Source organism: Bombina bombina, chromosome 5, assembly GCF_027579735.1.
Source record: "Bombina bombina isolate aBomBom1 chromosome 5, aBomBom1.pri, whole genome shotgun sequence".
NCBI lineage: Eukaryota > Metazoa > Chordata > Amphibia > Anura > Bombinatoridae > Bombina > Bombina bombina.
This window is the reverse complement of record NC_069503.1, coordinates 248625285-248652784: the sequence shown is the minus strand read 5'-3', so window position 1 is coordinate 248652784 and position 27500 is coordinate 248625285. Positions and strand designations below refer to the sequence as shown.

The 27500-nt window shown below is 36.8% G+C and overlaps 1 protein-coding gene across 12 annotated transcripts in view; it reads left to right on the top strand.

Moving 5' to 3' along the window:
* Positions 1–25169, top strand: part of KIAA1217 (KIAA1217 ortholog) — an 894654-nt gene extending 869485 nt beyond the window's left edge. For 10 of the 12 annotated variants that reach the window (XM_053713944.1, XM_053713943.1, XM_053713941.1 and 7 more), the window contains 5 exons: positions 7626–7784; positions 16446–16565; positions 20152–21768; positions 22145–22270; positions 22875–25169. In XM_053713944.1, the coding sequence (XP_053569919.1) occupies positions 7626–7784; positions 16446–16565; positions 20152–21768; positions 22145–22270; positions 22875–23369 (2517 nt within the window). In that variant the 3' untranslated portion in view covers positions 23370–25169. The remainder of the gene's footprint in view (positions 1–7625; positions 7785–16445; positions 16566–20151; positions 21769–22144; positions 22271–22874) is intronic. The other 2 variants (XM_053713945.1, XM_053713942.1) reach the window with 2 other exon arrangements.
* Positions 25170–27500: the final 2331 nt, after the last annotated feature.

The following is a 27500-nucleotide window of genomic DNA, read 5'->3' as shown; positions in this document are numbered from 1 at the left end:
ATATATATATATATATATATATATATATATATATATATATATATAATGTTTTTGGTAAAATATATATCTATAGATGATTATATATTGACATAAATATATACATAGATACATAAATACATAGTTAAACACTTTATTAAATATAAATATTGCATAAATATGTTTTTTCTTTTTTTTTTTAATCTACTTAACTGCAAAGGGCTCCAATGCACTTATATATATGTCTATATATGTGTGTGCAAATAAATATTTGTGTTTAAATGTGCTTTACTTTATATTTATATTTAATGTTATTTTTATTCTTAAATACACACAGATATATATATATATATATATATATATATATATATATATATATATATATATATATATATATATATATACACACACACACACACACACACACACAGGTGAAACTCGAAAAATTAGAATATTTTGCAAAAGTTAATTTATTTCACTAATGCAACTTAAAAGGTGAAACTAATATATGAGATAGACTCATTACATGCAAAGCAAGATAGTTCAAGCCGTGATTTGTCATAATTGTGATGATTATGGCTTTCAGCTCATGAAAACCCCAAATCCACAATCTCAGAAAATTAGAATTTTGTGAAAAGGTGCAATATTCTAGGCTCAAAGTGTCCCACTCGAATCAGATAATTAAGCCATAACACCTGCAAATGGTTCCTGAGCCTTTAAATGGTCTCTCAGTCTGGTTCAGTAGGAATCACAAACATGGGAAAGACTGCTGACCTGACAGTTGTGCAGAAACCATCATTGACACCCTCCATAAGGATGGAAAGCCTCAAAATGTAATTGCAAAAGAATTGGATGTTCCCAAAGTGCTGTATCAAAGCACATTAATAGAAAGTTATGTGGAAGGGAAAAGTGTGGAAAAAAAAGGTGCACAAGCAGCAGGTATGACCGCAGCCTGGAGAGGATTGTCAGGAAAAGGCCATGCAAAAGTGCTGGGGACTTTCACAAGGAGGGGACTGAGGCTGGAGTCAGTGCATCAAGAGTCACCACACACAGACAGATCCTGGACATGGGCTTCAAATGTCGCATTCATCTTGTCAAGCCACTCCTGAACAACAAACAATGTCAGAAGCGTCTTACCTGGGCTAAAGAAAAACAGACCTGGTCTGTTGCTCAGTGGTCCAAAGTCCTCTTTTCTGATGAGAGCAAATTTTGCATCTCATTTGGAAACCAAGGACCCAGAGTATGGAGGAAGAATGGAGAGACACACACTGCAAGATGCTTAAAGTCCAGTGTGAAGTTTCCACAGTCTGTGGTGATTTGGGGAGCCATGTCATCTGCTTGTGTTGGTCCACTGTGCTTCATTAAGTCCAGAGTCAACGCAGCCGTCTACCAGGAGATTTTGGAGCACTTCATGCTTCCTTCCGCAGACAAGCTCTATGGGGATGCTGACTTCATTTTCCAGCAGGACTTGGCTCCTGCCCACACTGCCAAAAGCACCAAAACCTGGTTCAATGACCATGGGATTACTGTGCTTGATTGGCCAGCAAACTCGCCTGACCTGAACCCCATAAAGAATCTATGGGGCATTGCCAAAAGAAAGATGAGAGACATGAGACCGAACAATGCAGAAGAGCTGAAGGCCGCTATTGAAGCATCCTGGTTTTCCATAACACCTCAGCAGTGCCACAGGCTGATAGCTTCCATGCCACGCCGTATTGAGGCAGTAATTGTTGCAAAAGGGGCCCAAACCAAGTACTGAGTACATACAGTATGCATGCTTATACTTTTCAGAGGTCCGATATTGTTCTATGTGCAATCCTTGTTTTATGTAATATTCTAATTTTCTGAGATTGTGGATTTGGGGTTTTCATGAGCTGTAAGCCATAATCATCACAATTATGACAAATCACGGCTTGAACTATCTTGCTTTGCATGTAATGAGTCTATCTCATATATTATTTTAGGTTGCATTAGTGAAATAAATTAACTTTGCACACTATTCTAATTTTTCGAGTTTCACCTGTGTGTGTGTGTGTGTGTGTATGTATATATATATATATATATATATATATATATATATATATATATATATATATATATACACTAAAAAGGAAGATCAGACAGCGCTCTCAAGATGTTTGCCAATAGCCAGAGGATTAAAAGGAAAGGAAAGAAATAGCAAAACAAAAATAAAAAACAACATAGTGTAATCTGATAAGATACGTATCAGAAAAAATGTGAGTTGTTATGCTCACCTTGCCAACCCTCAAAAATATGAGGTATAATCAAAGCCTGTAAGGGGAATGTCTCCCTAGTAAATTTAAAGGTGTTAGTAAATTAATTCATCTGTAGGTCCTAATAAACAATGGATCTGATGAAGTGTATCATTTATGCTGTGTTCAGATCATAGATTACAATGAATCAGAAATTGATATACCCGCTCTTAAGTATTCAAACCAAGACACCTGTGAGGTGAAGTGTTAAGTTGAAAAGTAACGATATAAACTGCAAAGATTATGGTAAAGAAAATTTAATATTTAAAATGTATGATTTGAAACACACAGGTAGGTTCAAAACTGTGTTTGCAATCCCAAAAACATAAAAAAGGGAGTTGTAAGTAGTGGGTGGTTCGTTAAATTATCCTGAACCCACAAATTTCCTGTAGTCTATATAAAAATACATACTTGGTTTAAAAATGGTGTAGCTTAAAACACACAAAAGCACAAGAGGAAATGATGGGCACACAAAGTTATTAGCAATGATAGGTACGTTTTGAGATCCTGAACTCACAAAGTTCCTGTAGTCAGTGTGAGGCAGAAACGGTAAGTTACCAAAAGAAACAATCCCAATAGTAAGTTCCAATACAAGTATACTATAAGTTATCCAGTATACTTATCAGTCTGAAGTCGGGTATTGGAAGCTAGATGTAGGGCTCCTAATCACGAGGAGATGGTTAATCCTGAAACGTTAAAATAAATACCAGCTCCGGTAAAATGTCTCGATCCTCCTGGACCGCTGGGCCGGATGTAACGTCACACGCTGTGTAGCTCCACACTGTCAGAAAAAATGTGCAAAAATTGTACCTTTAGAGGTACAACAGCTTGTCACTGGGGCAGTACCCTCAAAGGTACACCTGCTGTACCCTTTAAAATGGGTACAAATTGGTACCCTTGCAGATTGTACCTTTCAAAGGCAAATATGTACCTTTGTTGACTAGATTGGACCTCAGTCCTATAGTACCATATTGTACCCTTAAAAAATTGTGCAAATTTGGCCTTTTAAGGGTACTGCCCCAGTGACAAGCCCTTTGTACCTCATGATTGGAAATTTGTACTCAACACAGCATATTACAAATGTTGTTTCATTAATTTTTTATATAACATTTTCAAATATGCATTCATTTAATGTGTACTTTTTCAGGCAGTATTACAATAGCCACACTGCAGTAGTGATGTCCGGTTCATGAACGAATCGTTCATTTGAACCGGATCTTTTCACTGAACTGAATGAATCAGTACATCAGACTGAACTGATTCGTTTGAAACAGTTCAGTTCCTGAGTCATCAGCAGCACTCTGGTAATATGATCCTAGAGTGAGTTCTGCTCTGCTAACTCCTCCTTTAATGAATCACACAGCAGAATCTCACTCTAGGATCATATTACCAGTGTTGTTGAATCAGTGAACTGTTAGCTAACTCGTCTGCAATGAATCAGTCTGTTAACAGTTCACTGATTCAAAAGAAGTGAACTGTTAGAAAACGACTCAGTGTACTGTTAACAGACAGATTCATTGCATACGAGTTAACTAACAGTACACTGATTCACTGATGACACTCACAGCAGTTCTCAACAGACCCCTGCATTTACATTAACCCATTCAGCATCCCATGTTTGTGTATATATATATATAATTTGTTGTTCTTCCTCTATATCTAAGCTAACTTTTACTTAGCAACAGCTACAAATTATATATATATATATATATACACACACACAAACATGGGATGCTGAATGGGTTAATGTAATTGCAGGGGTCTGTTGAGAACCGCTGCGAGTGTGACCTGTTATTTGAATCAGTGTACTGTTATCTAAATGATTCATTAGAGTTACAGTACACTGAGTCATTTACATACAGCACTTAGCACTGCAGGAAACAAATCTGCGGCTCTACAGTTCACCTACTGAACATGAGGTAGAGCCTCTACCTCATGTTCAGTAGGTGAACTGGTGAATCGGTTCATGAACCGGTTCAGTTAATCGAACCGTCCGAAATGAACCGGTTCACCCAAAAGAACCGAACTGCACATCACTACACTGCAGCTTTAGAGAAAAAAAAAGTTTGTATACTTAACTGTAGCCATGTAGCAATTCCAAAGACTACTACAGAACCACCTGTACTCTGTACTAGACTCTAAAAATACCCCATTTAATTTAGGGTGACATGCCACATAAAACATAAATATATAGAAAACATATAGAAAACAACATAATAATAAAATATAACTAACAACAAGAAGGGGGATTCAGGGGAGGGATAAACGATAAAATTCACAACCATACATTGAATTTTCATTCTATGCAAAATATATGCAAATGAGTATATTTCCCAAGTACACATTTTGGTGATAAACCTTCTACCAATAGATGGAGCTGTGTTACACATGTCAAGGAACTTTCAACCAACAGATGGCGCTATGGCGTGTTACACAATGTCCATGTATGTGACTGGGGAACGGTTACAATTTTATTTTATTTTTTTTAAAACTGGTTCTTAAATAGCTCTTGTTTATTTTATAGAGTTTTTTTCTTTGTAATTTTAGTTAATAAATTTGCTTTATTTTTAAGAGTTAACATCTTGATGCTCTAAATATAAACATTAAAATGTTAAGTGTTTGTTTGCTACTAGAACCAGCAACACAGTATCATTGAATATATGGGCTATTAAAGGGACAGTCTAGTCAAAATTAAACTTTCATGATTCAGATAGGGCATGAAAATGTAAACAACTTTCCAATTGACTTTTATCACTAAATTTGCTTTGTTCCCTTGGTGGTATTTTTCAAAAGCTAAACCTAGGTAGGCTCAAAATGATTTCTAAACCATTGAAAACTGCCTCTTAGCTCAGAGCATTTTGAAAGTTTTTTACAGTTAGACAGTACTAGTTCATGTGTGTCATATAGATAACAATATGCTCACTCCCATGTAGTTATTTAGGAGTCTGCACTGATTGGCTAAACTGCATGCCTGTCAAAAGCACTGAGATAAGGGGGCAGTCTGCAGAGGCTTAGATACAAGGTAATCACAGAGGTAAAACATATATTGATATAACTGTTGGTTATGCAACACCGGGGAATGGGTAATAAAGGGATTATCCATCTTTTTAAACAATAACAATTCTGGTGTAGACTGTCCCTTTAAGTATTTTGTTTGCTTTGCCCACTTCTTGCATATTACCAACAACGATTGAACATAATTATTTTGCTGTACAACATGTATGATTCATTTTGGGTGACTGACAGTTATGTGAATATAAATAATTGAGCTGTACAAATGATATGGACTTGCAGGGTTTGGCAGCCTTGAACCACCCATCCCCCTCAACCTTTTAGTCACACAAGTGATTGTACCTTTTTTCGGGGATTAAATGGTACAGACATGGACCCTTTGACAGTTGGAAACATATTTGTACCTTATTTACCGCTAAATGGTATATATTAGTTCCTTAAGGTGTTATTATGATCCATTGAGGGTACAACCACAGCAGTTGTACCCTAAGTGTTCACAAACGGACCCCAACCATACCCTTTTTTCTGACAGTGCACCCTAACGCATTTCGTGAAATACAATTCACTTCTTCAGATTGCCCTTGTATCTATTATTAGATTACACTGTTGTTTTCTTCTTTTTGTTTTTATTTTGCTATTTCTTTCCTTTTAATCCTCTGGCTATTGGCGAACATCTTGAGAGCGCTGTCTGATCTTCCTTTTTAGCATTGTTTTTTGTATAGACTTTCTTTACTGTAGTGACCTTAAAGGTTCAGTCTTTTTTTCTGATAGCAGCATTTGAGCATTGTTTTGCAAGTTTGTCACTTTCTAGTTTATTGTACACTTGTCCCTGACCTTCTGTTGTTGTTGTTATTGCAGCATAAGGGTATTATAGCGCTTACACATATCCCCTTGAGATATATATATATATATATATATATATATACACTTATACCTGTGTGTATGTATGTGTGTGTGTGTGTATATATATATATATATATATATATATATATATATATATATATATACCTGCATATCTATTCCTATAGATATGTATTTTACATGAACAGTATCCAATATATATATATAGAAATACAGCTTTAATAATAAAAGTACATTATTTTTTATGTGAAGAACATAGGAATGTAAAATATGCATTTTGAGCATTGTGTTTCTCGATTTAGAATTTATTGCGGTCAGGATAGCACACATGAAAACTTAGTAGTCTTAAGGCGTGTTATTGACATTACATATAAAAATATTTGTAAAAAATTATTAAATATTTAAAAAATTGTAAAATATTCTAAACAATCCAAAGAATATATCTATATATTTTAAAGTATGTTTAATATTTTTTTTTTATTATTTTGTATTCATTTTTTTAAATATTTTATATGTAATATTTCAATAACGCACCTAAAGACAGTGTTGTTATGAGCGTAACTTTACTTTTAAATGTATTTTTTATGTTTTTATTTGAGTGTAATCGTTAACCAGAGCTCTGAAATCACGATAACCTGAAGCGCATTAAAGTAAATTTTGCTAGAGCGAACTAGTTTACTTTCAACTTATAATACACGCGCTATTTCCAACATGCACCGACACCTGCGCTAAACTTAATATCACTTGTGCGTAGCTGTTCATGCACCACTCGTAATCTGGCCTTTAATGAGTGAATAATTATTGTCCAAACTTGTTGTATTCAGATTTAGTATTTATGATTTTTGTAACTTATTTGTTTTAAATACATATTACAACCAGGGACACTATTCCATCTAGCACAACTACCAATGGTGCAGTGGTACTGAGGCCCATAGCAGCCAGTCTGTATATAGGCATATGCAGAGGGTGCAAATGAGCTTTATATTAGTGCAGGATGAAGATCTATCTGTATATACTCAAAATTGTTATACAGACCAGCATGTATAGTATTACTATTGCTTACTAGTGAATTACATTTGGGGGGCACAAATAAATATTTCTACCAGGGTAGTAGGTTTGCTACTGTATATGAGTTTGCCCGAGCCAGCAGCGATTGGATCTCCAGCACTTGAAATGTAGCAGCCACTTAGCACATCCCTTTAAAGAGAAATCAAAGGCCAACATCCCAGACGGTGACATTGCCTTTGTCTTTTGTTCTATGTATTGGTCAATATATTGAAATGTCTAGTCAAACTTTAGACAATGCTTTTCTTGTTCCTGTTGGTGTATATATCTTGTTTTACTTCTAAAATACTACTACTACTACTACTACTACTACTACTACTAATAATAATAATAATAATAATAATAATAATAACAAACTACCAAAAAATACTTATGTTACATTATATTATTCCTCATAGCATGTTTTTATGAGATAACAATCTGTGTTTGAAACTGTAGGATTCTAATGAGGAATTGCTTCCGGTACTGCCACCCAAAGCACTAAAAACAGAAGATCAGAGTTTAAATTCAAAGTTAGCTCAAGTCAAACCCTCAATTGTAAAGGACGATGAGGAGGAAGAGGAGGAGGAAGGAGTAAAGATCATGGCAGAGCTTCAGGTAAATATTATAACCTAAGAACAGTTTATAGCAGGTACATTTATACACATTTGTAACAGAGGTTTCTTGCGCAATGCCGCCCTCTGCTCCTGCACAACCAATTGCGCTAGAGGAGGGAATGTCAATCACCCCAAACAAGTGAGTGTCAGGGTCATTGTGCCACTTCTGAGGAGGCAGAGAGGAAAAAGAAGCGTTTTTTACTTCTTAAAGGACCAGTCAACACACCACATGACCAAAACCAAAATAAATGTACAACTGCATAGCTGAATAAATCTATAATGTATATGAGTACTCAAATGATAAGCTTTGAATGTAAAATTAAGAGAAAAACTTACTTTAATCTTGTCCGTATTACAAATGGCTCTGTGGGTCAAACGCCCATGTTTAGGGGAGGGTGGGCTCACTGTGACTGACTACTTATTGCATCTAATCAGATGTTAGCAATTTTGCATTATTATTATCAATGTGTGCATGAGGCACTCACATGATTTACCTTGGGTGCACATCACCCCCAGTCATGTGCATGTGACACACACCCTCCCGCATGTGCACAAACACAGTTACTTTTACTTGCAGGCACAGCATAAAAGGGAGAAGCTCTGCTGTATAGCATTTAGAGCTGTAACTTCCTGCCAGTTGTGTCGCTGCCACATTATTGTGATTCTCTGACTATTAGTCCAATATTGGTAAGTAAGTGAATTACATTGTAAATGTCCTAGTGTGCTCCCACATGGCTCATTCTTTCGCTAACATTTAACATTCACAGCTGCACAAAAATACTTACATTGGATTGTGGTCAACGGTTAGGATCATAGGCTGACAGCCACACACACGCTCTGTCTTCTACTTTTCTAGCACGCAGGCGCTCTTCTGTTTCTGTAGACAGTGCGCAATATTGTATGTGCACTGCTCCAGAAAAGAAGCGCAGTACCGCTGTGCCAGTGATGTCACATGTGACTTCATTTACGGTTTCACATGAGCAGAGGCAGAAAAATGCATATACGTATATGCATTTTTTATTTGGCAATCTTACCCACGTGACACAGGACAGTGAAAGCTTTAAAAATTTCTAAACAAAAAAATGCAACTTACACAGTTACAGCTCTATATAAACCTATGTTTATATTGTGAACACATTCATGATGGTATCCTGTATTGTTGACTGGTCTTTTTAAATATGTGGCAGCCGGCTCGCTTATGCAAACCTGTTCCACATACAGTTGTATGCCAAAGTTTAGGCACCCCTGACAATTTCCATGATTTTCATTTATAAATAATGGGGTGTTTAGATCAGCAATTTCATTTTGATCTATCAAATAACTGAAGGACACAGTAATATTTCAGTAGTGAAATGAGGTTTATTGGATTAACAGAAAATGTGCAATATACATCCAAACGAAAATAGACAGGCGCATACATTTGGGCACCCCAACAGAAATATCACATCAATATTTAGTAGAGCCTCATTTAGCAGAAATAACAGCCTCTAGACGCTTACTATAGCCTGTAATGAGTGTCTGGATGAAGGTATTTTGGACCATTCCTCCTTGCAAAACATCTCCAGGTCAGTTTGGTTTGATGGTTGCCGAGCATGGACAGCCCGCTTCAAATCACCCCACAGATTTTCAATGATATTCAGGCCTGGGGACGGGAATGGCCATTCCAGAACATTGTACTTGTTCCTCTGCATAAATCCCAGAGTAGATTTTGAGCAGTGTTTTGGGTCGTTGTCTTGTTGAAATATCCAGCCCCGGCGTAACTTCAACTTTGTAACTGATTCCTCAACATTATTCTCAAGTATCTGCTGATATTGAGTGGAATCCATGCGACCCTCAACTTTAATAAGATTCCCAGTACCGGCACTGGCCACACAGCCCCACATATGATGGAACATCCACCAAATTTTACTGTGGGTAGCAAGTGTTTGTCTTGGAACGCTGTGTTCTTTTGCCGCCATGCATAACACCCCTTGTTATGACCAAATAACTCAATCTTTGTTTCATCAATCCACAGCACCTTCTTCCAAAATGAAGCGTTTGCGTACCTCAAGCGACTCTGTTTGTGGCGTGTGTGCAGAAAAGGCTTCTTCCGCATCAGTCTCCTTGTGCAAAGTGTGCTGAATTGTTGAATGATGCACAGTGACACCATCTGCAGCAAGATGATGTTGTAGGTCTTTGGAGGTGGTCTGTGGGCTGTTTTTGACCGTTGTCACAATCCTTTGCCTCTCCGATATTTTACTTGGCCTGCCACTTCTGACCTTAACAAGAACTGTGCCTGTGGTCTTCCATTTCCTCACTATGTTCCTGACAGTGGACACTGACAGCTTAAATCTCTGTGATAACTTTTTGTAGCTTTCCCCTAAACTATAATGTTGAACAATCTTTGTTTTCAGGTCATTTGAGAGTTGTTTTGAGGCCCCCATGTTGCCACTCTTCAGAGGAGAGTCAAAAAGAACAACAGCTTGCAATTGGCCACCTTAAATACCGTTTCTCATGATTGGATGCACCTGTCTATGAATTTCAAGGCTTAATGGACTCACCAAATCAATTGTGTGTTCCAATTAATCAGTGCTAGGTAGTTACAGGTATTCAAATCAACAAAATGACAAGGGTGCCTAAATGTATGCACCTGTCTAATTTCGTTTTAATGCATATTGCACATTTTCTGTTAATCCAATAATCCTCATTTCACTACTGAAATATTACTGTGTCCTTCAGTTATTTGTTAGATCAAAATGAAATTGCTGATCCAAACACCCAATTATTTATAAATGAAAATCATAGAACTTGTCAGGGGTGCCTTAAATTTTGCATACAACTGTAGCCGGAAAAGAACTGCAAGTGCAGCTTAATAAAGTTAACCCTGAGACTTTAGGTTTTTTTGCTAATGCTACTAGGCCTTGCCATATTTATCCAAAAAAGGATATAATGATGCTGCTCCACTATATCCAGTTAGAGAAGGGTGCACAGTTTAAAACTGAAACATAATTATGTACAAAAAAACATAATTTATGTAAGAACTTACCTGATAAATTATTTTTTCTTCATATTGGCAAGAGTCCATGAGCTAGTGACGCATGGGATATACAATCCTACCAGGAGGGGCAAAGTTTCCCAAACCTCAAATGCCTATAAATACTTCTCCCTCCACACCCACAACTCAGTTTAATGTATAGCCAAGCAGTGAGGTGATAAAATAAGGAGTAAAAAAGAGGAACTGGAAATATAATTGTGCTTTTATACAAAAAATCATAACCACCATAAAAAAGGGTGGGTCTCATGGACTCTTGCCAATATGAATAATTAATTTATCAGGTAAGTTCTTGCATAAATTATGTTTTCTTTCATGTAATTGGCAAGAGTCCATGAGCTAGTGACGTATGGGATAGAAATAACCAAGATGTGGAAGTCCACAGAAGAGTCACTAGAGAGGGAGGGATAAAATAAAAACAGCTATTTCCACTGAAAAATTAAATCCATAAAAAAAATAAGTCTTTCTTATAAATTTCAAGAAAAAAACTTAAATCATAAGCAGAAGAATCAAACTGAGTCAGCTGCCTGAAGAACTTTCCTACCAAAGACTGCTTCAGAAGAAGCAATTACATAAAAATGGTAAAATTTAGTAAATGTATGCAAAGAAGACCAAGTTGCTGCTTTGCAAATCTGATCAACCGAAGCTTCATTCTTAAAAGGCCAAGAATTGGCGACTGATCTAGTAGAATGAGCTGTAATTCTCTGAGGTGGAGATTGCCCCGCCTCCAAATAAGCTTTGAAGAAACAACACTAGTTGGTTCGTGTGAGATTTTGCTAAACGAAAAGATTGAGCTAGAACCAAGATATTGTCCAAATAAGGAAATACCGCAATACCCTGCTTTCTGATTACAAATAGAAGGGCACCTAGAACCTTTGAGAAGATTCTTGGAGCTGTCACTAGACCAAATTGAAGAGCAACAAATTGGTAATGCTTTTCTAGAAAAGAGAATCTCAGAAACCGATAGTGGTCTGGATGAATCGGAATGTGAAGATATGCATCCTGTAAGTCTATTGTGGACATGTAATGACCTTGCTGAACAAAAGGCAGAATAATCCTTATAGTCACCATCTTGAAAGTTGGGACCCTTACAAAACGATTCAAAAACTTCAGATCCAGGACTGGTCTGAATAAATTTTGTTTTTTTGGGACAATGAATAGATTTGAATAAAAACCAAGACCCTTATCCAGAAGTGGAACTGGAACAATTACCCCTGAAAGTTCCAGATCTGAAACACATTTAAGAAAGGCCTGAGCTTTCACAGGATTTGTTGGAACTTGAGACAGAGAATTTTCTTACAGGAGGTCTTATGCTGAAACCTATTCGATACCCCTGAGACAATGTTCTGAATCCACTGATTCTGAACGGAATCTGCCCAAATGTCTTGAAATAATTTTAATCTGTCCCCCACCAATTGAACTGGAATGAGGTCCGCACCTTCATGCAGTCTTGGTGGCTAGTTGGCTTTGGTTTCTTATAAGGCTTGGATTTATTCCAACTTGAAGATGGCTTCCCATTGGAACCAGGGTCCTTAGGGGAAGGAGTGGTTTTCTGTTCCCTATTCTGATGAAAGGAACAAAAACGATTATAAGCTTTAGATTTAGCCTTAGATTTTTTTTATCTTGGGGAAGAAAAACTCCTTTTCTCCCAGTGACAGTGGAAATAATAAAATCCAACTGAGAACCAAACAAATTATTACCCTAGAAAGATAAAGATAATAATCTAGATTTAGATACCATATCAGCATTCCATGATTTAAGCCATAAAGCTCTTCTAGCTAAAATACCTAAAGACATAGACTTAACATCAATTTTGATAATATCAAAAATAGCATTACAGATAAAATGATTAGCATGTTGAAGAAAATGAACAATGCTAGACAAAACAGGATCTGTTTCCTGTTGTGCTAAGCTATCCAACCAAAAAGTTGAAGCAACTGCAACATCAGCCATATAAATGGCAGGCCTAAGAATATAGCCAGAATATAAATAAGCTTTCCTTAGAAAAGATTCAATCTTTCTATCGAAAGGATCCTTAAAAGAAGTACTATCTTCCATAGGAATAGTAGTACGTTTAGCAAGAGTAGAAATAGCCCCATCAACCTTAGGGACTTTTTCCTAAAACTCTAAACTAGCCACTGGCAAAGGATACAATTTTTTAAACCTAGAAGAAGGATTAAAAGAAGTACCAGGCTTAGACCATTCCTTAGCAATCACATCAGAGACAGCATCTGGAACAGGAAAGACCTCAGGAGTAACCACAGGAGGTTTAAAAACGGTATTTAAACGCTTACTGGTTTTGTTATCAAGAGGATCAACCTCCATATCCAAAGTAATCAATACTTCTTTTAAAAAAGAATTAATATAATCAATCTTAAAAAGATAAGATTTATCAATCTCAGTATCTGAGGTCGGATCTTCTGAACCTGAGAGATCCTCATCAGAGAAGGATATATCAGTATGTTGTCGGTCATTACAAATTTAATCAGCTTTATGAGAAGTTTTAACAGACCTTTTACGTTTATTAGAAGGTGAAATAGCAGACATAGCCTTCTGAATTGCATCAGCAATATAATTTTTAACATCAACAGGGATATTATGTACATTAGACGTTGAGGGAACAACAGATGCTGTATTAGTACTAATAGAAACATCTGAATGCAAAAGCTTATCATGACAACTGATACATAAAATAGCCGGAGATATAATCTCAGCTTGCAACATGGTTCCTACAGTAGCTTCTTAAACAGGATCAGATTGAGACATCTTGTAAATGTAAAAGAAAAAAATATCATTAAACAAAACATCCAATTTCCTCATATAGCAATTTCAGGAATGGGAAAAAATGCATATGCTAAAAATAGGCAAAAAAGCAAACAGCATAGCCCTCTGAGATATAAAGAGAGCAAGGAGCATAAAGGAAGTGGGGTAATATAACTAATTTTTAGGCGCCAAGAATGAGCCATGCGCAAAATTAAGTGAAAAATGTTTTGGCGCCAACCAACATCCAGCAATGATGCTGCTCGGGTCATACCTAGTGCAACTTTGCGCCAAAGAATCCCATTGTCAACTAAGACACAGGAAATGACGAAACTTGCGTCACTAAAGATGCACATTCATGGCAGAAAATGTTTGCGCCAAGAATGATGCAGTAAATAACAGCATTTTGCAATCTCGTGAGCCTAGATTTGCGCACGAAATTGAGGAAAAACAGTCAAATTGAAAAAAAGGACTAAACCCCAGGTAAGAAAAATAACTTCTTAAACACTATTCCCATACTGAAACTGTTAGACTGTAAAAGGGAAATATACATAGACCTGACTCATGACAAATATTAGTAAATACATATATTTAAAACTTTATATAAATACTTAAAGTGCCAACCATAGCTGAGAGTGTCTTAAATAATGATACATACTTACCAAAAGACACCCATCCACATATAGCAGATAGCCAAACCAGTATTGAAAACTATCAGCAGAGGTAATGGTATAAGAGTATATTGTCGATCTGAAAAGGGAGGTAGGAGATGAAGCCCTACGACCGAAAACAGAGAACCCTTTAAAAGATTTTCCCATGAGAGAAACCATAAAAATCAATAGGCAATACTCTCTTCACATCCCTCTGACAAACACTGTACTCTGAGAGGAATTGGGCTTCAAAATGCTTAGAAGTAATTATCATAGAAAAAAAATCAAGCACAAACTTCTTCACCACCTCCATAGGAGGCAAAGTGTAAAACTGAGTTGTGGGTGTGGTGGGGGGTGTATTTATAGGCATTTGAGGTTTGGGAAACTTTGCCCCTCCTGGTAGGATTGTATATCCCATGCGTCACTAGCTCATGGACTCTTGCCAATTACATGAAAGAAATGCAAATGTGCAATGTTAGATTCAATGCTAGTAAATGTATAGTCTTCAATGCGAACCAATTCCACTGTCTGTGAGGGCTGCTCTCTTGAATTTCCAACAATCGTGTCTGTGTATCTAGAAGTAGAAGAACAAACAGAGGCACCTCATAGTGTGGTATCGTCACACAGAGGAATAATAAAATAAGGTGATTTAAACTAACTTGATAGAAAGCACAGTGTAAATGTGCTTAACAGGCAGGCCGGGACATCAGAGCTACTCGGCTTGCTCCATTTCTTAGATAAGTGCTCGTAACTTCTCAGGTGGTCTCTGAACAAACCTTCATATGTCACGACTCACCTTGGTTCCCTCATAGAGCATGCGTCCAATATACAACCAACGACCGCTTCTGCTGGTTTGGGCCTCTACAGGCACTAGTAAACCGTGTGCGTATGTGTATATGTCCTGTGTCAGTTCGTGATACAAACTGACGGAAGGCGGTAGTAAAAATCATTTTAATTCACAGTTAAAAACAGCAATACGTTTCTTTGTGTAAAACGCAGTTTCATCAGGCTGTATTCAAATTTAAAAAAAGTTTCCTTAAAGAGGCTAGAGAGACCAATCAGAGTAAGTTAACAGTACACACCCCCTGAAGGAGGTATAATTACCAATCATTGGCTATATTGTGACAAAATACAAAAAGGTGCAAACAAAGTAATGTTGCAATATATCATATATCATCTGTTATTTGCAGGTATTATTGTCCAGTTCTAGCTAAAAACATAATAAAATACCTATAGTGAAAAAGTTATATATAAGTTTTTAACAAGCGTTTACATGTGAATACACATTTATCAATTCTTTTTACTACCGCCTTCTGTCAGTTTTTGGATCATGAACTGACACAGGACAAATCCACATACGCACAAGGTTTACTAGTGTCCACAGAGACCCAAACCAGCGGTTGTTGGTTGTGTATTAGACGCATCCCCTATGAGGGAACCGAGATGAGCCGTGACGTATAAAGGTTTGAGCACAGACCACCTGAGAATTTACCAGCACTTATCTGAAGAGTGGAGCTAGCCAAGCTTGCCGTATTCATCCTGGCCTGCATTTATAATTATATGTCAAGGGACAGAATTACATTTGCAAAGACCTCCATTGTATCTATACTTAGTGGTTGGGTTATTGAGAAGCTGAAACACACCCCTTAGATAAACAGCACAGCACACTTCTGTGTCTCAGCTTTTTTGTGCTGACTGTGGTGCTCTACGGAAAATCTTAGTCCCCTATGCCTTGACAAGCAAGGTAGTGTGATTTGTTGATTATCTATGAGTGTACTGGCCAACTGCTTAACACATGGGGGCTGCAGATCAATAGTTTAGAAGCATTAAGGGCCACATATAAATGTATGGCTATTACACACACACAAATAATATTTACTGAAACATGTTCAGTGGCACAGGGTCAGTTTTAGGTAAGGTTGTCTGCTGTTTTCATATCTTTAGTTTATTTTTTTCCTGGAGATACAAAACTATGGCACACATACTTAGCTCTGCTTTTTCCCAAGGGCCTCATAAACTAGTGGAGAGGTCTTTGTGTACTAATTATATTCTCATGTGGACTCAAAAACTAACTTTATACAGCAATAATGCTGTGATTAAGTGGCTTTGGATTTCAGTGAGCGTTTTGCTGTTTGAGCTCTAAGGGTGTAAACATATGGACTTTGACAGCTTCTACAAAAAGCTATGTCAGTCTTTTATATACAATGTTTTAATTTCTTAGGCTTTCCAGAAATGTTCCCTTGTGGATATAAATTCAAAAAACCAAAGTGAGCATTCCAAATCAGATAATCAGGATAAGGAAATCAGACCTACAGTCCTAGCTCTCCATAAGGACAAGAAGGTAACAGCCTTAAGGCATGGACTAACCTTCTATCCTGTTCTATGTATACTAACACACTCTTTCAATTCCTAACTCCTCTCACTTACCATTAGATTGTTGATAATTACATAGTTATGCTCTGTCTAGTAGAAAGGAGAGAAAAAAATAACTGTTTTTCTATGTGCATGTTTTTTTAATATTTTTTTTGTTTGTCTGTAAAACAGTTTTATTGTTCTATAGAATTGTTTCTCTCTTAAACCAAAGCAGACTGTCTGAGTTCTTAAAAAGACATAGAACTGATGCACCGAACATGAAAACAAGTCGTTTGGGCTTTTAAATTTGGTGCATGTTTTTCTCACACTCGTATTCAGGACTAGTGGGCTATAAACATTACAAGAAATATTTGGAGCCTCAGTCCTGCTGTACTTGGAGTAAACCAGTGCTGCTGCCGCTTGGCTCGGACTGAATACTTTCTTGTTTGTACATTAAAACATGTTTGAGTATCCTTGGGTTTGGTTTACATGGTTCTTTAGAATATGGGTTAAAATAAGTTATTTAAAAACTTTTTTCCTTGTCCACCGCCAGTGATGGCTATTGGACTGTTACTTGGGCACATCTAGGGTATTATCTAATGCAGCGTTGACCAGGTTTTCACTATTTTCATGCTATTTTGAGAGCTTGTGAGCTGAGCTAGAAGTTTTGAGGTTTTTAGGGCCGTGTGAACAGTCTAAAACACAAACAAATATCATTGTGGAGCTAGAAATGTCAAGTGTGTATTTACATGCATTTTGGCCGCACCGCAACACAATAATTGTCACTTATGCAGTTAAGGCAATTAGCTAACTGGTTTGTTGTTTAAGGGTCATACATGTATCATTAATAACCAAACGCAATACATTTGTTTTGACTGAAAAAAACCTTACCTTGCAGATGTATTTTTTAATTTCATTTATTTTGTTTATAAGAAAGCTCCGAAGTCACCAATACATCTGGAACTATCCACTGCCCTCCTAAAGCTCACTCTCGTACATTACTACCATATTAGCTTTGGACAGAGAGAGAGGGAGAGATTTTTTTTCATCATCATTATTAAATGTTTTGTCTAGACCAGTGACAAAAAAAAAATCAAAATTAAATCCATTTTCATTACAGGTTTAAACATAATAAAATTACATTTCAGATTCCAAGAATTTTACATCAAACTTTCTGCCGAATTGTGTGCAGAATGACTATTTTCTAATATAAGGGGTCTGTTATGCTGTAGAAAATACTTTAACATAGCACATTTATTCATTTGTTTTAAGATAGCACATATTATCACAGTGGGAAATCCCACAAAAATCGTATGTCAGCAATTGATACTGATAGATCCCTATCTGGGTAGATCTGTGTATTATATGCAACAAAGGAACACATTATTTTTTTTTAGTTATAAAACAATTATCCAAATTATCCAAATAATAAATATAATGTTTTGCAGTTGAATGTCAAGCTATAGATGTGATAACTTTAAAGAATTACTTCATGTCCTGTGTTCTGCAAGTGGGCATGAAACCCAAAATGTTTCTTTCATGATTCAGAGCATGCAATTTTAAACAACTTTCCATTTGACTTCTATTATCTAATTTACTTCATTATCTTGGTATCCTTTGTTGAAAAGCATATCTAGATTGGAGCTAGCTGCTGATTGGTGGCTGAACTTGTATGTCCATTTTCATTGGCTCACAAATGTGTTCAGCTAGCTTCTAGGAGTGCATTGCTGCTTCTTCAATAAAATATACCAAGAGAAGGAAGCACAATTGATAACAGAAACAAATTGGAAAGTTGTTTTTAAATCTATAATCTACTTGAATCATGAAAGAAATATTTTGGGTTTCATGTCCCTTTAATAAATGTTTTAAAACTGCATGTACTGTTTTTTTCTGATTAAAAACTTTCCACAGAGTAGAACTTTCCTGTAGTATATCAGTCTGATCCCGCCTCAGTCCAGCACCGAAATACGGTTCCATGTTCAGAGAGGGAATTGCCTAGTATTTCGGCGCTGGACTGACCGTATTATGCAGGATCAGACTGATATTCTACAGGAAAGTTCTTCTTTGTGAAAATCATTACTGGGCTAAAAGAAGTTGCACCCAGGTGGTAAATCACCATAGAACAGGCTAACAATGTTATTGAGCTGGTTGTTCGTTCCTGTGAGTGCACTTCGCTCTGTGTGTATTTAGTCTCCCTGTGGGGGAAAAGGGGCAACCAGACGTGGACTCCTTGCTCAGTGTGCTTAGATGAAAACTGCTACACCTCACTGACTAGGCCCAATGAAGGCCGAAACGATCGTCTGGGGTTGCTGTGGTCCTTGTTCAGAGTGGAAATGCCTGGTATTTCAGCACTGGACTGACCATAATAGGCGGGATCAGACTGATATACTACAGGAAAGTTCTACTCTATGAAAAGCATTACTGGGCTAAAAGAAGTTGCACCAAAGTGGTAAATTGCCATAGAACATGCTAACAATGTTATTGAGCCGGTTGTTCGTTCCTGTGCATGCACTTCTCTCTATGTGTATTTAGTTTTCCTAAGGGAAAAAGGGGCAACCAGATGTGGACTCCTTGCTCAATGTGCTTAGAGGAACATGGCTACACCTCACTGACAAGACCTAATGAAGGCCAAAACGATCTTCTGGGGTTGCTGTGTTCCTTGTTCAGAGAGGAATTGCCTGGTATTTTGGCACTTGACTGACCATAATTGGCGGGATCAGACTGATATACTGCAGGAAAGTTCTACTCTGTGAAAAGCATTACTGAGCTAAAAAGCTGGACCCAGGTGGTAAATCGCCATAGAACAGGTCAACAATGGTATTGAGCTGGTTGTTCGTTCCTGTGAGTGCACTTCTCTCTCTGTGTGTATTTAGTCTCACTATGTGAAAAAGGGGCAACCAGACGTGGACTCCTTGCTCAGTGTGCTTAGAGGAATACTGCTACACCTCACTGACGAGACCCAATGAAGGCCAAAACGATCGTCTGGGGTTGCTGTGTTCCTTGTTCAGAGAGGAATTGCCTGGTATTTTGGCGCTGGACTGACTGTTATAGGCGGGATCAGACTGATATACTAAAGGAAAGTTCTACTCTGTGAAAAGCTTTACTGGGCTAAAAAGAAGCTGCACCCAGGTGGTAAATCGCCCTAGAACAGGCTTACACTGTTATTGAGCCAGTTGTTCGTTCCTGTGCGTGCACTTCTCTCTATGTGTACATATAACGTATCAGCCAAGTTTTAACTTTTTTTAAAAAAAAATGATATCCTGTTTTCTGCAATTATTTTTCAATAGTCAGAATCCACCAAACATTTGCCTTATTTGAAGAAGCCAATCTATGCCTTAATCACCATTCATATTGCAAATAAATTATTTAAGCCCAGCAATTCATTGCTTACATGTCCCTTTAATTCATAGTGTACAACATATTGAAAAGTCTAACAGTAGCTGAGAATACCTTGCCATTTGTAAAATTTAGCTTACTAGAGTAAGTATACAAAAGCCTTTAAGTAATCACTAATTAAAATAAAGTGTTAAAATACATTTCAAAAACTTAATTTGCCTTCTAATATTTCCCCTTAGGTTTCAGGCTCAATTTCAAAAGAGTGTTTAAATCCTGAAAGTCCAAAATATGTTGAAACCACAGAGGACAAGCGGAAAACACAAAATGCCATTTCTGATTCTGCAAAAGATAGGGAGGGTGATTCAAATATATTGAAGGAAAAATCTACCTATAGTTTGTTTATAGGGAGGGATGTGCAGAGAGAAAGTTATTCCAAGGCACTGGAAAATCTTCATGGGGAAATTCCATCAGAGAAACACACTAGTGGACAGGAAAGGAGGATTGTTAGCTCTAATATACTAAGAGAAAAAGACGAAGAAATAATTGAAAGTAAGAGAGAAAATTCAAGCTTGACTCTGCTTAATGTTTCAAATAATAAAAAAAAGAATGAGGTTTTAGAAATCCAGGATCCCCCTATTGTGTCCAAAACAGTACATGAGCAAGATGTTCCTTACTTGGATGTAGGCCAGACTGTTGTGTTAAGACAAAAAAATTCAAGGAAGCCAGTTAGCCACCATGCTGAAGATACTGATTTGGCATCCAAATCTCCAAATGAGCCAAGATCTCCAGCTGACAATATAGCCTTTATGATAACAAAAACAGAAGTTCAGGCTTTGTCCACAGGTGAAGTCCAAGATCTTGTGAGCAGAAGAGGAGGAGCTGTACACACTGTTAATATTAATGGAGAAAATATGGAGCAGTCTATTTCTGGAAACACTGGAATGTTAGGATCTGAAGATCCTGCTCTTACAGACAAAAAGCCAGTTATTATTATATTTGATGAGCCAATGGATATCAGATCAGCTTATAAGAGACTCTCAACAATATTTGAGGAATGTGATGATGAGTTGGAAAATATGATGATGTCCGCAGGAAAAATTGTAGAAGAGGAAGAAGATGAATCCTCTGACATATCCCCTTCACAAGAAGATAGGTTTGAGATAAGTGAGAAAGACAATGCCAATTCAAATTCAGAAAATATAGTGTTAGACAAAAAATATAGATTTAACTATCCATCTTTAGCAGAAATAAAAAAGACTAGGTTTGAAGACAGTGGAATTTCCCAATCACATCTAACAGATGAAGATAAATCAGATGCTTCCGAGGATCAGTTTAGTCAAAGACAGGATAAAAAGAAGTTCAAGTTTAAGTTCCCCAAAAAGCATCTGGCAGCTCTGACCCAAGCAATCCGTACAGGATCAAAATCTGGTAAAAAGACCTTACAGGTGGTTGTCTATGAAGAGGAAGAAGAACCAGATGGAACTGTGAAGCACCACAAAGAAGCAAAACGATTTGAAATCACAAGAACTAAAAGTAGTGAAGAAGGTACAAAATTGAGTTATGATCAACCAAACCAACAGGAAGAGCTCAACTTTGAGACAACTGATCAGGTGTCAAGAACTGATGAAATAAGGAAAAATACATACCGTACCCTAGACAGCCTCGAGCAGACCATCAAACAGCTGGAAAGTACTATAAGTGAAATGACTCCTAAACCAGGAGCTGATGCTGTAGAAGCCAAAGAGGACACCAAAACATTACTCACTGCACAAATTAATACTAAAGAACTATTAATTGCAGATGTCACAAAACCTATTCTTGAGTCTGCCTCATCAGTAACTACTACAGCACGTAAGGTATCTCAGCATAAGACGTCCAATGCATAAATTTGTACCTGTCACCAATGTGCTGCTTCGTCATTTGGTTGCTGTTCTTCAGGTGGTTGGCTTTTTCCTAGGTGTCTAACAAGCTGATGGTTTAATATCTGATACCTTGGTGTTGGGCAAATCAGGGAAAATAATCTGCGTGTGTAAAATTATTAACTTAAAAATGCTCTTTTTTTTAATGTTTGATCACCTGTCTTGCTAACTGACAACTACACGGGATGTTTCTGCATGACTAAAGAATCAATTTTATGTTGGTGGAGCATGGCATGTGGAAATGTTTCAAAGCCATTCTGGTATATGACTTTGTTGTTTGTTTTTTGTTTTTTCTCTATTGATTGTTCCCTAGGGTTCAAACGGAGCAGCACAAACGAGCAGAATGCCAGTACCCATGTCTTCTAAAAGTAGACAAGGAAATCTGGAAAAGACAAACAAACAGCCAAAACTGCAGGAGTCTCAACGTCAATACCGACAGGTAGTTTTACCTTAGACCATGTATTTGGAAGGACTTAAAACTTCAAGCCAAGTATCTGACTAAATTTAACCAAAACATGAAATATATGTTTTTATATTTATTATAATTAAATATCTGGATCTGGTGGCATGAAAAATCCTATAGTACTATCCTTCACCACACTGTGCATGCCTGCAATAAAACATCTATTGCTTTGTCCAACTTCAAGACTTCCGGCTGAAATGTGCAAATGGACTTATCTCAGTTTAGTAAAATATGTAAAAGGATCAACTGTGTTGTGGTTATTATGCTGTTAAATACTAACATTTGTATGTTGAGTGCACTGCATTAACAACAGCTTAGTAATACGTTTCCATTCTACTCACATATTAATCAAACAGCATGGCCAGGGTAAGTGAGGCTAGGTGGTTTTGTTTACATTAGCATTCACTGTCGGCAACATTTCTTCTCAATAAACTTTTCACATGCTTTATGGATTCTACCAGGTCCAGAAAACATCAGCATTACCATAAATCTCAAATGTTGGGGCTTTTTTCCCATCTTCCTATTTGGTATATCTTGTTTAGCATTGTGATAAACTGTCTCCCGCCATCTTTATTTGCAGGCTAACGGTGGTACTAAGAAACCTGGTGGGGATTTTAAGGCTGCTTCCCCTACTTTATCATCCTCTAAAATTCCAGCCCTTTCTTCTATCACTGGGAAAAGCAGCTCTATGTCTTCTCAGTGTAGTGATGTCTCTAATTCTTCTAATACACCTAAGTTGAATGTTCCTGCAACTAACTCTAATACTCAATCTAGCCGTACTTTTAACTCACCATCCCTTATACGTCCCGTCCATAACGGTTCCTCTAAACTTCAGAGCCCTACGTACGTAGGTAAAGGTCACCACCTTTCCTTCTCACTGCAGACTTCAAATGGCAAACCATCTCCTTCCACTGCTGCTTCTTCCTCTGCTTCTTCTCCCCCTGCTTCTGTCTCTCCCACTTCACTGACTCAAGGTATGAAGAGCGTCCGCACCATCCACACACCTAGCTTCACCAGCTACAAGTCACAGAACGGAAGTGCAAGCAAAGTCCCCATCCCAAAGGAGACATCTTAACCTGTGCAAGTTCACGAAGACTAACATTAGTTCTACCACTGTGTGTCGCCACTGCAATATTTTCCAAAGTGAATTGCTTTTTATGTGTAGCATAACAGACTTATCAATTCCAGTCAACTTTGTTGCTGTTGTAATTATATGGCCTTTTACTGGCCCTAAGTTTCTGTGAGAAACTTAAATTTAGTGTGACTGTATATATTCATATATTGTATGTCTGCATGTGTGAGATTTAGGAAGCATGGACGAGAGAAAAAGAGACTGAGGTCGCATATTTTGTATAAAATATTTTTGTTAAGGCATCTGCGAGTAGGTGTGAGGTTTTGTCCGTGAAATTGTTAAATATATATATATATATATAAAAAAAAATCTTTAATGTTGGGTTCAATTACTGAATTCTATTTTTGTCCACAGCACATCATTGCTTTATTGCTCTTATTTGCCAATATATTTTGATATGTCTGTTACCCAAAAAGCTTCAGGGTGTAAAGGCAATACCTATAATGGCACTTAGTGCACTGCCATCTAGATATATTTTAAAATATATAGATATATAGATACAATGATGTAATCGATTACAAACTTTTATTTTAAATTTGCTTATTTATCAGTTCCTATTTTACAACTGCCTGTCACATCCTCATCATTTTTTTACTTAGTAAGGAGAGGGCTACAGTGTGAATAATTACATCCTTAAGTGTACTGTACGAATCTTCATGAACGTGTGTGTATATATACATTCTTTATACTTCTACATTTAAAAATATACAATGTTCTTTATCAAATAAAATCTCATCTTTGTGCATGGTTTTAAATAACGGAAAAGAAGAGATGAAAAGCTGGAAACCTGTTTGCACAGATTTTGTAAATTAATGAATTTGTATACTAACATAAAATAACGCAGATCACTTTTCAAAACTCAAAAATAAAGTGCTGCATGCTTATATTTTTGTTTTATTTTTGTATTTAATATTTAAAGCATTTACTTAAAAAAAAAAAGACATGTTTTGTGTGTAGAAATGACTTTCTCCAGTTTGCTCACTGAACATTTGGTCACATAGTATTTCCATGGTATGTATAATGCTGACAGATCTTTTTTTTTTCTCACATAATATGTTTGAAAATAATAGCGCACATTTTAATTAATTATTTAAGACTGTTGTATGTAGATAAATATTATTAGAGGCAGCAAGGGCCATATTTCCCATTTGGAAGTGTAAGGACCTTGCCTAAAATACTGGAATTACACTCCCCTATGTCCCTATTGCTTCAGAACATCAAATCCAGATCGCCTATTTTACCTAGAAGGCAGAATTCATCATTCTAAATAGATGTATACTCTGCATGTAGACTTGTAATCCAGCTTTGTTATGATGACAAGTAATTAGAGAACACAATGCACAATAATATCTGGGAGATCAGAATATCTGAATAGGATCTTGAGAAGAACTGATCAAATTCCAAACATTAGTCAGAAAACCCAGTCCCATCTCTGGTTTGAAAGTGCAGCTGTAACAGTGGTTTATAAATGAAGAACGATAGACTGAACCACACTTGCCAATTTGTTTGGTACTATAACAATGAGCTTATTTCTATCTGTAATTAATAATAAAAAGTGTTCATTTTACAAATGTTACCCCAATACTTTTTAGCAGATAATTTCTCAATGTAAATGTATGCATTGAGGTTTGTTTTTAATATTGTTATTGTATATATGCCTATAACCCGAAAGAGCACAAGAACTACCACCTTCTTCTTTTAGTTTGCAAATATTTGTGACAATAAATGTTGAACTTCTTGAAATGTAGTGAAGTTTTTGATAGGTCATTTGTACTACAACAGTTTTCTACAGAATAAAAAGTTTGTTACTGCAATCAGCAATACCTCAAAAACCCATCCTATCACCTGTGTGTTAGTTGCTAAATACCATAAAGGGGACAGTTTATATACTTAAGAGTATGTAGAAGCTTTTATATGAACTATAAACATATATAAAAATAAAATACTTGTTCAGTTAGCACAGTGCGCTATACAGGGAGTGCAGAAGTATTAGGCAAGTTGTATTTTTGAGGATTAATTTTATTATTTAACAACAACCATGTTCTCAGTGAACCCAAAAAACTCATTAATATCAAAGCTGAATAGTTTTGGAAGTAGTTTTTAGTTTGTTTTTAGTTATAGCTATTTTAGGGGGATATTTGTGTGTGCAGGTGACTATTACTGTGCTTAATTATTAGGCAACTTAACAAAAAACAAATATATACCCATTTCAATTATTTATTTTTACCAGTGAAACCAATATAACATCTCAACATTCACAAATATACATTTCTGACATTCAAAAACAAAACAAAAACAAATCAGTGACCAATATAGCCACCTTTCTTTGCAAGGACACTCAAAAGCCTGCCATCCATGGATTCTGTCAGTGTTTTGATCTGTTCACCATCAACATTGCGTGCAGCAGCAACCACAGCCTCCCAGACACTGTTCAGAGAGGTGTACTGTTTTCCCTCCTTGTAAATCTCACATTTGATGATGGACCACAAGTTCTCAATTGGGTTCAGATCAGGTGAACAAGGAGGCCATGTCATTAGATTTTCTTCTTTTATACCCTTTCTTGCCAGCCACGCTGTGGAGTACTTGGACGCGTGTGATGGAGCATTGTCCTGCATGAAAATCATGTTTTTCTTGAAGGATGCAGACTTCTTCCTGTACCACTGCTTGAAGAAGGTGTCTTCCAGAAACTGGCAGTAGGACTGGGAGTTGAGCTTGACTCCATCCTCAACCCGAAAAGGCCCCACAAGCTCATCTTTGATGATACCAGCCCAAACCAGTACTCCACCTCCACCTTGCTGGCGTCTGAGTCGGACTGGAGCTCTCTGCCCTTTACCAATCCAGCCACGGGCCCATCCATCTGGCCCATCAAGACTCACTCTCATTTCATCAGTCCATAAAATCTTAGAAAAATCAGTCTTGAGATATTTCTTGGCCCAGTCTTGATGTTTCAGCTTGTGTGTCTTGTTCAGTGGTGGTCGTCTTTCAGCCTTTCTTACCTTGGCCATGTCTCTGAGTATTGCACACCTTGTGCTTTTGGGCACTCCAGTGATGTTGCAGTGATGAAACACTTGATTGTTCGATGATCACGCTTCAGAAGCTTTGCAATTTTAAGAGTGCTGCATCCCTCTGCAAGATATCTCACTATTTTTGACTTTTCTGAGCCTGTCAAGTCCTTCTTTTGACCCATTTTGCCAAAGGAAAGGAAGTTGCCTAATAATTATGCACACCTGATATAGGGTGTTGATGTCATTAGACCACACCCCTTCTCATTACAGAGATGCACATCACCTAATATGCTTAATTGGTAGTAGGCTTTCGAGCGTATACAGCTTGGAGTAAGACAACATGCATAAAGAGGATGATGTCAAAATACTCATTTGCCTAATAATTCTGCACTCCCTGTACTAGTGTTCAGCAACGTGTTGTGTTTTATTCATGCACTAACTAAAGGGACATAATACCCTTATGCTAAATCACTTACAAATAATGCAGTGTAACTGTAAAAAGCTGACAAGAAAATTTCACCTTTATATTTCTATATAAAAAAGGAAGATTATTTACCTCAATTCTTTTTCTTTCAGCTCACAATAGTAGATGCTCTGTTAACAGCTGCTGTCAGCTACATTTTTTTGGAAGGGGGGGGGGCAGAAGCCAATCAGCTTCATCAGTGCTGATGTCACAACTTTATTTAATCTTACAAGATTTCATATAAAAATTATTTTCATAATAAATTAAAAAAAATAATAGTAAATTAGAAAGCTATCTGAATCCTTTACGAAAAATCTTGGCTTTTTCTTCCTTTAAGTATTTTGCATTTTAATTTATATCAGCAAGGAACAGTATCTTTATGTAGAAAAACTTACTTAACAAATTATGCAATTGATTGGGTGACGTTTTCGACAAAATTCTGATGTGGGCAGGATAATTTTCTCAAAATAGAACACATTTTGCCGCAAATTAGATTTCTACACTGGTACTAAGTTAATTGGATTATATGTGTGTGCATCCATTGAAATGTGTGTGTATGTATGTATTCCCTCTCTCGGAAGTTCCGGAGTCTCCCGCATTGAAAAA